Below are 15,435 nucleotides of genomic sequence, written 5' to 3'. Positions count from 1 at the left end.
ACCCCTCCCCCTCTCTGCCTCCGCCGCCCCTCTGTCTATTTAAGGCCATCCCACAGAGACGATCCCCCTCTCTGTACCTGTGTTACTCTCTCTATGTATCTTGGTAATATCTGTCTGCTTATATGTCTGTCTATAGTTTTCTGGTTAGATTTTTTGTTGCTATTTCATTTATACCTGATGATGATTGATTGTGTTGCAATCGAAACGTCGTATGCTATTATTTAATTTATTATTTTATCTTTAGACTTGCCTTTACCGAAAAAAACAAAGAATAATTCCTGCAGTCACGAAAGCTCCAAAATTAAGATTGAACCACTTCTACGGGGAAGATCCAAGTTTACCACTTTTTTCTCTCTCTCTGGGTTTTGTTCTCTCTCTCTCTGCATGTATATTTAGTGTACTTTTTTCTGTCTACACTCGATCTTTGTCGTTCTTATGTTCTGCTCTGTCTGTGTGTCTCCGTTCCTCTTGTTTTTATGTTTTGTCTTTCTTTAGAATTTTCACACTTAAATTCTAACTTAGCAATCTTTGAAATACGTAATCGACCAGGCTATGCGTTAATTGTGTGTTGACCGACTCTCTGTGTTGTATTACATAACATTTCGATATTTTTCTAGGTTATTTAATTTAGTGTGTTCTTTCTCCCTCTTTCTTACTTTACTACGCGTCTCTTCGTACTCATTGACATGTAAATTTTTTCTCTAACCCCTCCCCCTCTCTGCCTCCGCCAACCCCTCTGTCTATTTAAGGCCACCCCACAGAGACGATCCCCCTCTCTGTACTTGTGTTACTCTCTCTATGTATCTTGGTGATATCTGTCTGCTTATATGTCTGTCTATAGTTTTCTGGTTTGATTTTTTGTTGCTATTTCATTTATACCTGATGATGATTGCTTGTGTTGCAATCGAAACGTCGTATGCTATTATTTAATTTATTATTTTATCTTTAGACGTGACTTTACCGAAAAAACCAAAGAATAATTCCTGCAGTCACGAAAGCTCCAAAATTAAGATTGAACCACTTCTACGGGGAAGTTCCAAGTTTACCTTTTTTTCTCTCTCTCTGGGTTTTGTTCTCTCTCTCTCTGCATGTATATTTAGTGTACCTTTTTCTGTCTACACTCGTTTTTTGTCGTTCTTATGTTCTGCTCTGTCTGTGTGTCTCCGTTCCTCTTGTTTTTATGTTGTTTTCTTTCTTTAGAATTTTCACACTTAAATTCTAACTTAGCAATCTTTGAAATACATAATCGACCAGGTTATGCGTTAATTGTGTGTTGACCGACTCTCTGTGTTGTATTACATAACATTTCGATATTTTTCTAGGTTATTTAATTTAGTGTGTTCTTTCTCCCTCTCTCTTACTTTACTACGCGTCTCTTCGTACTCATTGACATGTAATTTTTTCCTCTAACCCCTCCCCCTCTCTGCCTCCGCCCCCCCTCTGTCTATTTAAGGCCACCCCACAGAGACGATCCCCCTCTCTGTACCTGTGTTACTCTCTCTATGTATCTTGGTGATATCTGTCTGCTTATATGTCTGTCTATAGTTTTCTGGTTAGATTTTTTGTTGCTATTTCATTTATACCTGATGATGATTGCTTGTGTTGCAATCGAAACGTCGTATGCTATTATTTAATTTATTATTTTATTTTTATACGTGACTTTACCAAAAGAACCAAAGAATAATTCCTGCAGTCACGAAAGCTCCAAAATTAAGATTAAAGCTCCCTCTTGTTTCAAATGTTGCGTCGCGAAATCTGGTGACTCCGATTAGCACGGTGCGAAACAAGTTAAACATACAAAGACAAACACATTCCTGCGGAGGGAGCTGGTAGGAACGTTGGGTTGCTCGGTCAATGGCCAGGGTCAACGGCGGCGTGGTGTATTCCGCAAATATGCCCGACTGTGAGAGCGGGCACAAGCCGTCGAGTATTATAAGGGCACCACGGGGTGACCAGCCCCTCTCCACCCAGGCCTAACCCTCCCACCCCCCACCCAGCCCCACCCTCCCCTTAAAGTATCAAGTTCTAAAGTATCAAGTTCTTACTATGAGTCTTCCTATTCCCACGCAGCCCCCGAACAATATAATACACTGTCACAAAAAAATCCCTCCATTTTCCTGCAGTAAAAAGTGAAATTGTCCCCGTATTGATGCTGGTCTTCTTCGGTGGTCTTGACAGATTATTGGAAATTCCATGTGTCTATGACATGGACCAGTCTATTTATACTCCAACAATTGATGACTTCCTGCTAAGTGGTACCTATTTTACTCCCCCAAAGATTAAGATAATGGGGCTGAGTTAATCCTCAGATTGACGAATTCGAAGCCTACTGATCTACCTACTGTACTTGGCTATAATCCAGGATTTTTGTAGAAAGACTGCATCTATAGTCATGACCAGTTAAGAGCCTAACAAGTGTAAAAGTCTATTATTCAAGGAAGACTTAGTTCATGAAAGTAAAACAAATATAAAACCTCAACAACAAATGCAAAATACTAAAATGTGAAACGTCATGAACACTAAAATAATCCTCATGTGGTTCGTCTTTTATTGTCGAGGTTAGTCGTCTCCTTCAGCTTTAAGTACGAAGATAATGGGTGATGATGTCAGCAGATATGTGAGGCGTGGGTGGTGAAGTGCGGTGAAAATTCAACTTGCACCGGGCAAGTATTGGATCGCTTGCAAAATCGCCCATTTCAGATTGACTAAGCAATAAAGATAACGCGTAGTTCCACAAACAAATTAATCACGGCCAAAGTCTCCAAATGCGCAATATGCAAAGTATAACTATTTTAGAGCGGTGAACCCCCCCCCCACCCCCAGTACGCCTGTGCAACGCACAGTTAGAGGTGCTGTGCCACATTGGGGCCACACTTCAGCTGTAGCTATCTCATTAAAAGCATAATGCGCAACGGAGAGGGCATGGAGGAGGTGAAGGGGAAGCGATCGTCGAGGTGGACCAGCCTCGAGGTCACGCTGATAGTCTTCTGTGCCCTGGGCACGGTGGTGTGCGCCGGTCTCATCGCAGTGGCCTGGCTGGCCATCGATGACAACTCCCAGCTGTCTGCCAAGGACGGTGAGTTGAAAGGATTTGGTACGAAAACAGGGTTTGGGGAAAAGCTATTTTCACGATGTGTTTTCCGGGTCTGTACGGATCGTTCGCCAAGATATTCGATTGTTTCCCTACACGTGCTTCGTGGATGTAAATAAAGTTACCCCTCTTTGTGAATATCGTGTTCAATTTAGACACTGCGTTGGTCAGTGGTGCACAAATAAATACTCAACTCGCTCCTCAATGACACTGCATAAAGAGGAATCATTATGTCTGTTAAGAAACAAAGAAAATTACACTATTAAATGATTTATGGTGCAACGATGGAAAGCTCATTTACACACAAGGAAGTAGTCTGGCAGATCGGGGCTGTAACTGATTAAGCCCAGCACAAGACAACCATAGTTCCTTTTCTTTCACATGTTCTACCAAACAATGCTATATCATTTGCAAATACAATAGGATACATAACTCGCTACTTTTGTTTACATTTTAACATCTGTCATTTTGTTAATATGTATGTACAGTGGAACAAATTGTAAATAGGGGAAAGTGTGAATAGTTGATGTAAGAATATACATTACGTTTTGCCTGTAAAACGTATTGAGTGTCCTAATATTTTAAAGACATACTGATGTTACTGTAGTTGTATCTTCTAGACTCCCTACACGGCAGTTTAATAACCAGTGTATGGTTCCGAACGATAATCCATTTACATTTTACACTTTATCGTAAATATGTTCCTGACCACAACTTAAACGTGTGTGATTTCCCCCTCAGTCCAACGACGTGTTTAGGTAAACATTAAAAATCCACAGCCCGTTGCAGAAGTCATGTTCTCTGTGATGCACTGCCACCAGCCACGATCTAGCCACTGTTTGGATCAAGGTCTTCTCTTCCCACGTTAGTTGCAATCCCTCGTGGTCTCACGACACCACAGTCGATCTGTCTCCTGCACGTGAGCTAATCTCATCGCTCCACCACGCTGGTGGTAGTTTTACTCTCGGGCGCGTTCTCTCCTTTGCCTCCACCATTGCCATCACATTTTGCCACTTAACTTTGACGAAGGCCGGCCACTCATCATTTTAAAGTAAATGTTGTAGAGTAAATGTTGTAAATGTTGTCGGTCTGCAACCATTTTCTTTGAAAATAAAATACCATCAAGTAAATATTATACTGTTCGCAGAGTTGTACGAGTAAGTAAATGTATGTGTGGCATCCGAGACCAGTGAGCCCTCATGTTATTTGGCAGACCTAAGCTTAACCTAAGCTGTACATCGGATGCGCTTCTGCGGCCGTCTGGAACGCTCTTCCGATATGAGCTGTGCACTTTTAGATCTAGATTGAAATGTAATTTCTTTAGAACTGCTTTTTATGCTTAGTTTGTTGTCCTTCCCGCGCGCACCTCCGATTAGCACGGTTAGCTATGCATGGTGCGAAAGGAATTCAACATACATACATACATTGTCAAATCTGTAAATGACAAGAAAATCCCATCATAACAGGAAAATAATGCAGGAAGGAAAATCATAGGTATCAAACTACGCACATACACATGTAAAAAGCACTCAGTCTCCAATCATTATGCAATAAACCATCAGCAGTTTCTCAACATTGTGCTGTGCTTGTATGTACATTGATTGTGTTATGGTTATATTTAATTCCATGTTAATAATAGCCAGCCTTCTTGGTAACAAGTCGCATGCAGTGCAATAAAGTAACGTTGTGTAAATATTTCCTTGAAGGCATGACACTGTTTGGGGGTGTGATGTTGTTCGCAGTGTTGTATCACACCCGCCAGGTGTTTTCATCCAGGCTAAATTGTAATAATTTATACGTGACCCAAATAAAGATCAGGCAGCACTTGTAACATTATGCTCGACTGCTCAAGTTTGGTGCTTATGAGAATTGTGTCTTGGTCAACTTAGAAACAAATGAAATTTCCGGAAAGATGAAGATCGTGGGAGGAGCCTCGTACAGCCCACTGTTGCATGACCCGACCTCGACAGAATTCAAAATCCTGGCTTTTGATGTTGAACATAGGGTAAGATCAACGTTCAACGTCTCCTACACCAGAATGTATGGTCCCTACGTGATGTGTAGCTTAACCAGTAGGAATATCTTTATCAAATATATTTTACTATGTGTTAAATTTTTCTAGTTCGATCATGTCATGAGATAAAGTGTCCATTCGGAATTCTCACAGAGCAGTACATCACCACATGTTCGCGAATGGTCCACTGAAGCAGATATCACAGATCTGAGATCACTTCAAGTGAACTCTTATTGACATCAGGGGGAAGCGCACTTTTCCATGTGTACAACGTCAGAGATAAAGCATAATAATCGAATGAAAGTCAATTATATTATTCTCAGGTCTAGAATATTTGCCAAATTAAGTGAAACACCAGATTTGCCATTTTTTCCAGTCATGGTTGACCAGACTGAAACCCTTGAACTCATTACACTCAAGAACCTCATTTAATTTTCTTGTTTAGTTTGTTGTCCTTCCCCCGCACCTCTGATTAGCACGGTTGACTTCGTACGGTACGAAACAAGTTCAACATACATGCATACGTAATCATCGGTGGCCAAAACCTTCATTTGAACAGAGTTGGTTAGTGCTCTGACCTCTTAGCCATCCAACCATATGAACTTTTACCAATTATTTCCCACAAAGTTTAAAGCAGCAACGGATTGACAGTAAGGAAGGGTCCAGATATTCCCAGTCCCCGTTCACCATTGTTATTGTGTGCCAAATGGACCAACTGACACAATGACAAATTGACTCACTGATAACATGCTGCATAAACAAGTCCATCATTCCTTTATCTTTTGCTGGTCTGACCCACTTAATGCACATGTAGAAACATGCATTGAAATTATTCAGATTATTTTGGTGATATAAATGTCCAAATGATGGGCCATTTTGTTGAGCTATAATTTATGGCCAGGTCGCTTTTGAAAAATAAGTTAATACCTCAGTAGGCTTTGACTGGTAGGATGTGGATGGTTTAGTTGTATTTGTATGCGTTTGGGTGATTTGTTTACCTTTCTTGTACTTTGCACTCCTGTCATGTTTTTGCACTGTTTGTTGTTGGGACATTCTTACCCGCCCCTACTGGACATCTATGACAAATAGCTTTACAGCTCATCGGATTCCTCCAGTATAAATAAATATCTGATTCCGCCATCATGGAAATCGTCTTGAAAGTTTATCCTCCGAGTGCAGTTTAAGAAATATAGACAAATGCATTTTTAGACATTCTACAAAAGAAAAATATCTTGTAATAATATAGTTTGAGTATATTTAATAAGACGAAACGACAGTTGCATTTTGACCTCTATTTTTTTTCATCATTTATATTGTAATCAATTTGTGTTTGACTAACGCAAGTTCTGTGGAAAATCTCACACTGGTTTATCTCAAACGTCATTGTGGGCTCAAGTTGTACTTTGATTTCAGTCGGGTTGCGAGGAATGTTACATCAGCGCGAGGTGCAGCCAACGCTGTTGGCTATAATAATATAATTAATGTCTTCTTGGGGCTCAGATTCTCACTGAATATTTTCCTGGTCGGTGACAGACTGGCGAATAGGTAAGTGATGCGTAGCCACAGCGATTAGCCAGGGGTAGCCTAAATGTGTTATGCCCGTTGTAGAAACATTTTCCAGATCGCTGACCTGGACAGACTTTATGTTATTATATCTGTACCACACATATAACCCCCTCCTCGCCGCACGTTACGGAATGACAGCAAATTATCAATGTCATAAAGCGTACCGAAACATATAAAACAATACAACGAAACAAAATGCTATTTACAATAAAATAATAACCATACTCTTTGGTTCTTTCGGTAAAATCACGTAGGTAGACAAAATAATAGATCACGACGTTTCTATCGCAACGCAAGCGACCGACTTCAGGTGAGAGATAAAACCGACTGCGAGACACGCTGTTATATAGACCCGGGAGGGGGGAGGGGGAGGGCCGCCGCACCAGGCAAGAGGGTGGGGGTCAGAGACCCGCATAAAAGCGCGGAGGCGAGAGAATTGCACCGACCGCAACACAAGTGATCGTGAGAGACACAAACACAGAAACACCACAGCAAGTCACAGTCCGTCACAACACGAGCGTCACCGCCACATCGAGGGAAAGGAGCAGCGGCGGCATTGCCGGTGAGACATCCAACACGCCAATGTAAAGACATCCAACCTGGCAATGCAACTCAGAGAGTTGGAAATAACTATTAAAACTCGGCAGATCGGAAGGAAACATCACAGCCAGTTAAGACTTTACCTGGTTAATAAAGTCCTTCGACCAAGCAGCTCTCTCTAAAACCTTCGGCTGCTAGACCACCCAGGTTTTATGGCCTTCCAAAAATCCATAAAGAAGGTACTCCACTCCGTCCTATCGTATCCACCATTAACTCACTCACCTACAAACTGGCCCGATTTCTGTCTGAGACTCTGCTCCCATTCACGGGCAAGACCACCTCAGCTGTACTTAACTCAGCTCACCTGGTTTCTCTAATCAAGGACATCTCACTATCTCCAGATGATTTGCTTGTCAGTTTCTATGTAGTCTCTCTGTTCACCAAGGTACCTGTGCCTGACACCATTGCAATCATTGAAGACGTATCCTTCTCACTTTGAGTACAACACTTAGATATTTCCGTCTCTACTGGCTACACACAAGGCCGATCACTCGGCGTGGTCCCACCGCCCTCACTCGGCTATGCCGCTGGCTGGCGGCGTGACGATGACGGCTATGAAAGCCCCGCAGGAGATCTTCCACGTGGCCAGACGACGGAGAGAGATGACGGCGAGCAGCAACGCAGTCCAAGAATCCACACACGAACCTCGAGCCCTGGTCCCTAGGCGCAGCTAGGCTCCGCCTCCGGCCACACCCTACCGTGGAACAATCGAGGAGGTTCCCGGACCATCTCGGCCAACCCCGCCTATTACCTTTGCCCCAGATACCTCTCCCTTTCAGATTGGATGCTGTCTTAGCGGTGCCCGTACCCGTGCTTCCCTTTCCAAGCCAGCAGGTGTCATCATGTCATTACACATGCTTAAGGATTACAATAGGCATCAGTTAAACTGTGTGCTTGTAATATTGGAAATATATTCCTTACATAATGAAGTTATTATTTTAATTAAATGTTCGAGTGATATTCAACAGCACATCACAGAAGCATTCAAGACAATCACATCTGAGGTGCTAGCTGGCGAGACCTCACACCTGTGATGTCTTATCGGCGAAAGTGCCCACCCCCCCCCCCCCCTCTGAAAATTAGTGAAGAACACTGGATTACAGTAAGGAATAAGTTATTTGTGCAGTTACTTTGTCATGTGAGGTTCGATGTCTACGTGTCTTGCAGATTAACAAAGTTTATTCAGAAAGCTCCATGAAGGACGACTACGCCGGCTGTCACGTGGTGGCGTTTGAGTGAGTGATTGCCATCCGTCCTCCTTTTCCCGTGATTACCCTTCCGCACCTCCGATTAGCGCGGGTGGTTACGTAAGATGCGATAGAAGTTCAACACACACACATACGTACATTTGAGATAGCTTTCCTGGAAAATATTTGAGCCTTTCCGGGAAAAAAAAAAATCTTGATTATTGTTTTGTAAATTTTCATAACTTATACACCACTCAAGACAATGTACTTCCACCTAGTTCTCCCCTCTTGTGGTATACTGCAGTGAGATATTCTTATTTTCGTGATGCGTCCCGGTTTTTTTTGTATTGCACCTCGGAGGTGGCAACGCCGATTGAGCAAGAATGCGTGCGTTCAGGCAGGGCAGCGTGTGGGTACTGCTGGGGCTCAAGTTCACGCTGGCCACGTCCGAGGGGCTCGTGGGGACCGCCCAAGGGACCCTGCTGGCAGCCATCAGCCCCAGCACGCCGGTGTCCAACGTGGGCTTCCTGCCGCCCTTCGAAGTGGACATCGCCAGCGTGCAAGTGTACGGTGTGTTCGACGGCTCGCCGTGGGTCCGCGTGCATGATGTCACGCACGGCAAACAGCTCCTCAAGCTCCGATGTGTTACCTCTAACCACGCTTGCGAGAGCAATGTAAAGTCGAGCTGACATCGTGACCGAGGGGGTTCATGTCACCGCACCTGCCCACCCGGCTCTTTATATGCGTCATAAATTCAACACCGGGTCTTCAAGGAATGCTCTTAGGATTGCGGAACCCCCCCCCCCTTCCATTGAGCAAAACTGTGAAAGTGACAGTGATACCACAACTAACAGTCGTTGGACCCTGGGTAATCAAAGCAGAAGCACAGCCACTGCAAGAGGCAGTATATTTTTACCAGGAGATGAACTACACCTGAGAGGCAAACGCCACCATCCACTAAAACCACCGCACTGTGATGTAAATCACCGGGCAGATTTATATTCAGCAGTATGCCCTACCGACAGCTGAATTACATTTGCTGAGAGGCAGCAGCTTCTAAATCAGATGCCATTTGGGCCACTGTGATGTCACCTTCGATGGGGTCCTCTGATTTTGAGCTACAGCAGATATCTTTGGTGGTTTCACACTGTCTGTGGTGTAAATGTCGTACCGTTCAATGACCTCTTGTAGTTGGAGTTGGCATTGGCCCTGGTGCAATGAACGAAAAGTGGCCCCTGTCCAATTTCCCCCATCTTTGTGGCTTATTGCCTATGCCCCTCAGGCCTGTGAGCCCCGGTGCAGTTGCACCGCCTGTACACTCAAGAGCTACGCCACTGCTTAGAGTGGCTAGCAATTTAGGATGTGTATTTTTGTGTACTAAACAATACAGTGAACTTAGTAGTTGAGGAGTTTCCATCTGTGCAGATGTTAACGTGTCCTGCTCTTGCTAAAATTTCATCCCCTTTACCAAAACAAACAATAACAAAAACCTAATCTTTCCCCATGATCTAATAAAGCTCGAGTCTTTCCTTTTGAATTTTATGGCACCTTCAGATGGCATATGTATCGGGACAGTGGTGGTACACGCCTGTAACCCAGCACCATGTAGTCGCGGGGTTGGTGGATCACACAAATGTTGTGAAAACTCCCTTGCCATGGGTGTCGAGGTGTTTCACACCCTGGCTCGCCAGGAGAAGGCAGTACAGCAAAGTATGGAGTGAGGACTAATCGTCATCTGTGTCCATCTTACGGGAGGAGAGTGTTGCCCCTTCGTGTGTGTGGGTTTTCTCCGGGTGCTCCGGTTTCCTCCCACGTGTATGAAGACTCAATAATTGGCTGAAAACATCTCAATTTAATGTAAAAATAACAATGTAGAATCATCCTGAATGAAAGTCATATGACTCAGTGTGGCTCTCCTGGATACAAAATAATGGTGCACTCATTTTAAATAAAAATTGCAATTTATTTTGAACATGTTTTCTTCCCTGATATAGACTTTCACTCAGTAAGCCAAGTTACTATACCCCTGTAATAATTATATCAAATATCTGATATAATTACATTTGAGCTTTAAACTGTACATATTGGACGCAATTCATACCTTGTTTTTTTGAACCCCAGTAATATCCATCACAAAAGTATTGGTTGACAACTTAAGGAAGAAATCTGACAGTAACCTTCGTAAACACACAGGTGACAAGCCGAGCACACCAACCTCCAAACCCACTCCAGCTCCAAACAATACCAGCACACCGATCTTCAAACCCACTCCAGCTCCAAACAACACCAGCACACCGACCTTCAAACCCACTCCAGCTCCAAACAACACCAGCACATCGACCTTCAAACCCACTCCAGCTCCAAACAATACCAGCACACCGACCTTCAAACCCACTCCAGCTCCAAACAATACCAGCGCACCGACCTTCAAACCCACTCCAGGCCCAAACAATACCAGCGCACCGACCTTCAAACCCACTCCAGCTCCAAACAAGACCAGCACACCGACCTTCATACCCACTCCAGCTCCAAACAACACCAGCACACCAACCTTCAAACCCACTCCAGCTCCAAACAAGACCAGCGCACCGACCTCCAAACCCACTCCAGCTCCAAACAACACCAGCACACCGACCTTCATACCCACTCCAGCTCCAAACAATACCAGCACACCGACCTTCAAACCCACTCCAGCTCCAAACAATACCAGCGTACCGACCTTCAAACCCACTCCAGCTCCAAACAAGACAGGCACACCGACCTTCAAACCCACTCCAGCTCCAAACAAGACCAGCGCACCGACCTCCAAACCCACTCCAGCTCCAAACAACACCAGCACACCGACCTTCATACCCACTCCAGCTCCAAACAATACCAGCACACCGACCTTCAAACCCACTCCAGCTCCAAACAATACCAGCGTACCGACCTTCAAACCCACTCCAGCTCCAAACAAGACAGGCACACCGACCTTCAAACCCACTCCAGCTTCAAACAATACCAGCGCACCGACCTTCAAACCCACTCCAGCTCCAAACAATACCAGCGCACCGACCTGCAAAACCACTCCAGCTCCAAACAAGACCAGCACACCGACCTTCAAACCCACTCCAGCTTCAAACAATGCCAGCACAGCGACCTTAAAGTCTACTTTGGTCCCCGTCACGTCAAAAGGTACGACCGCATTATATTGTATGCACTGCACCATCTTGTTGTTCGGTTATCGACTGCCATTTTAGGTAGTTGTAGGCACTGCCATTTTCAACTACGTCATCTTGGATTTAAACAGTAACAGTGCCAGATTAAGCTAATGCGGGGCCTATATCATACGTTACAGTGAGGGAAAAAAGTATTTGATCCCCTGCTAATTTTGTACGTTTGCCCACTGACAAAGAAATAATCAGTCTATAATTTTAATGGTAGGTTTATTTGAACAGTGAGAAACAGAATAACAACAACAAAAATCCAGAAAAACGCATGTCAAAAATGTTATAAATTGATTTGCATTTTAATGAGGGAAATAAGTATTTGATCCCTCTGCAAAACATGACTTAGTACTTGGTGGCAGAACCCTTGTTGGTAATCACAGAGGTCAGACGTTTCTTGTAGTTGGCCACCAGGTTTGCACACATCTCAGGAGGGATTTTGTCCTACTCCTCTTTGCAGATCTTCTCCAAGTCATTAAGGTTTCGAGGCTGACGTTTGGCAACTCGAACCTTCAGCTCCCTCCACATATTTTCTATGGGATTAAGGTCTTGGAGACTGGCTAGGCCACTTCAGGACCTTAATGTGCTTCTTCTTGAGCCACTCCTTTGTTGCCTTGGCCGTGTGTTTTGGGGCATTGTCATGCTGGAATACCCATCCACGACCCATTTTCAATGCCCTGGCTGAGGGAAGGAGGTTCTCACCCAAGATTTGACGGTACATGGCCCCGTCCATCGTCCCTTTGATGCGGTGAAGTTGTCCTGTCCCCTTAGCAGAAAAACACGCCCAAAGCATAATGTTTCCACCTCCATGTTTGACGGTGGGGATGGTGTTCTTGGGGTCATAGGCAGCATTCCTCCTCCTCCAAACACGGCGAGTTGAGTTGATGCCAAAGAGCTCCATTTTGGTCTTATCTAACCACAACACTTTCACCCAGTTGTCCTCTGAATCATTCATATGTTCATTGTCAAACTTCAGACGGGCATGTATATGTGCTTTCTTGAGCAGGGGGACCTTGTGGGCGCTGCAGGACTTCAGTCCTTCACGGCGTAGTGTGTTACCAACTGTTTTCTTGGTGACTATGGTACCAGCTGCCTTGAGATCATTGACAAGATCCTCCCGTGTAGTTCTGGGCTGATTCCTCACCGTTCTCATGATCATTGCAACTCCACGAGGTGAGATCTTGCATGGAGCCCCAAGCCGAGGGAGATTGACAGTTTTTTTGTGTTTCTTCCATTTGCGAATAATCGCACCAACTGTTGTCACCTTCTCACAAAGCTGCTTGGCGATGGTCTTGTAGCCCATTCCAGCCTTGCGTAGGTCTACAATCTTGTCCCTGACATCCTTGGAGAGCTCTTTGGTCTTGGCCATGGTGGAGAGTTTGGAATCTGATTGATTGATTGATTACTTCTGTGAACAGGTGTCTTTTATACATGTGTAGAGGTGTAATTGTGTAGATGTATGGGCACGGATGGGTAACAAACACAAGGGGCGTGGTTAGGGCCGTACACAGAGGAGGTGCTCACACCGACGTCCGCACCTGCATCCCCCACGGGCCCCTCCCGGGGGCCGAGTGCTATAAAAGGTGGTTAGCCGGAGGGCTCGAGGTCGAGTGTTAGCTTTAACCAGCGAAGAGTGAAGACCAGCTAGAATAGGCCCCAGAGCTCCCCTGGCTCGCTGTCCTTGTCAGGGCCGACCAGGGCAAGCCGGTGGCGTGGCCCCGAGAGCCCAGACTGACGTTCTTATAAGAGCCGGTCTGGAGACTCAGGGTGCCGGGATCCCAGCTTGACCAGGGCTGGGATAGGTAGCCTCCCCTAGCTCCGTAGTGGAGGACTCGGGCGTAGGTTAGCGGGGTTAGACGTTGTGTCTCCCTGTTAGACGAGTGAAGGGGACGATACCCCTTCAAGTGCTGTGTATACCCGTTACTGTACACAAGTTGGTATTAATAAATAAGTGTGCCTCCGACCCCGTCGTCCAAGCTTCCTGCAACTTACTACACATGTAACAAGCTGAGATTAGGAGCACTCCCTTTAAGAGTGTGCTCCTAATCTCAGCTCGTTACCTGTATAAAAGACACCTGGGAGCCAGAAATCTTTCTGATTGAGAGGGGGTCAAATACTTATTTCCCTCATTAAAATGCAAATCAATTTATAACATTTTTGACATGCGTTTTTCTGCATTTTGTTGTTGTTATTCTGTCTCTCACTGTTCAAATAAACCTACCATTAAAATTATAGACTGATCATTTCTTTGTCAGTGGGCAAACGTACAAAATCAGCAGGGGATCAAATACTTTTTTCCCTCACTGTATAAAGGGGCCCTAAATAACAAAAAACACACGTAAATATTAAACACAAATGTTTTACTTGCATAGTAAATTGTATTTTTTGATTTGCTATTACAGCCAGATAATACGACAAATCGCTAACCTTAAACACCCAGTCATTCATAAAAGTTGACGGCAGTATAGTACTATAGTAATAGAGCAAGTGCAGAATCACTGAACCGGAATTTATAGTTTGAAAGCATTTAGCGCGGGGCCCTTGAAAGTGCGGGGCCCGTAGCATATGTAACTACTTGTGCTACTAGGAGAATCCGGCACTGAACAGTAGCAGTATAAGAGTATCCACACCAAACCACATTTCATTGCTACCAATCGTCTTGTTCTCCTTCCTCCGCACTTCCAATTAGCGCGGTTGGTTACTTACGGTGCGAAATAAGTTAAACATCCATAAAAATCAGAATTTTACCGAAAATTACTGACAAATGTGGACAAACGAACAGCGATGGTCGACAGCCATGAGGCCAGGGGTGTGTAGGAATCCCATGGGTTTATAGTCTGAAACTGAGAGGCCCCGTCTTCACCCCTGAGCTGTTGTTTACACTCCACGATGTTGACACGGCCAAGTGGTAACACGTTTGCTGATTTTTGCCGAGGTTCGCTGTTCTAATTCAGCAGCCGCCCAAGTTAACCAAAATTACGCACTGTCTGCTTGTGTTGTTGTCCCCGCACCTCCGATGAGCACTGTTGGCTACGTACGGTGGGAAAGAAGTTCAATATAGATACAGATCCCGTCACATTTTCGAAAGAGTCGGCCAGGCTTGCCAGTGTCAGGGTCCAAATTTTCCAAATTTGATGACTAACGAACCACCTAAATGGGTACATCCACATATCAATATCCTCCTCGACTGTGCAAGTACTGCAGACAGTCAGTACTCGTCTGTGAAGCATCACGCCCGAGTGACAGCCTTGTGCCACAGCACGAACATGGAGAACACCGAACGTAACAATTTTTGTATTTGATTTGCAGAGTCCTGTGGCTCTGTTGAGCTCTGGGAACCCAACACGACGTTCTCGTCTCCCAACTACCCCAACAACTACAGCGTCAACACCTTGTGTGAGTGACCTGGACGAATGAGTGCCCTGTGTGAGTGACGATTGCTCTGCGTAAGTGCTTGTGTAGAGGAGTAGTTTGGGGACGTGACGTCATACGCGCTGTGCGGTGCGATGACGTCATGTCACCTCGGGGTACTTAAGGGGGGCCCCGTGACGAAAGCGGGGTCGTTTTGGGAGCCCGGGATGGACAGCAGTTGAAGAGACAGTCAGGAGTAGAGCTCAGGGAGTCTGGAGAGAAGCCAGCGGTAGTTGTGGAAGGTGCTGCTCTCCTTGGTCGGTCGGTGTTGGCTGAACCCCCGATCCGACTCGAGAGAGAGAGAGCCCAAGAACTAGCCGAGCTAGGGACAGACAAAGCCGAGGGTCCACGTGAAGGACC

General features: G+C 45.0%; 1 protein-coding gene across 2 annotated transcripts in view; it reads left to right on the top strand.

Annotated features, from left to right (window-relative positions):
• Positions 1–2,838: 2,838 nt before the first annotated feature.
• LOC144719686 (uncharacterized) overlaps positions 2,839–15,435 on the top strand; it is a 38,566-nt gene continuing 25,969 nt past the window's right edge. For both annotated transcript variants that reach the window (XM_078595823.1, XM_078595816.1), the window contains exons 1-6: positions 2,839–3,076; positions 4,981–5,096; positions 8,439–8,506; positions 8,856–9,028; positions 10,652–11,632; positions 14,974–15,060. In XM_078595823.1, coding sequence (XP_078451949.1) covers positions 2,905–3,076; positions 4,981–5,096; positions 8,439–8,506; positions 8,856–9,028; positions 10,652–11,632; positions 14,974–15,060 — 1,597 coding nt within the window. In that variant the 5' untranslated portion in view covers positions 2,839–2,904. The remainder of the gene's footprint in view (positions 3,077–4,980; positions 5,097–8,438; positions 8,507–8,855; positions 9,029–10,651; positions 11,633–14,973; positions 15,061–15,435) is intronic.

Source organism: Lampetra planeri, chromosome 1 (genome assembly GCF_965212315.1).
Source record: "Lampetra planeri chromosome 1, kcLamPlan1.2.h2, whole genome shotgun sequence".
Classification (NCBI taxonomy): Eukaryota; Metazoa; Chordata; class Hyperoartia; order Petromyzontiformes; family Petromyzontidae; genus Lampetra; species Lampetra planeri.
The sequence above is the reverse complement of the archived record's forward strand: the minus strand, read 5'-3'. Positions and strand labels throughout refer to the sequence as shown.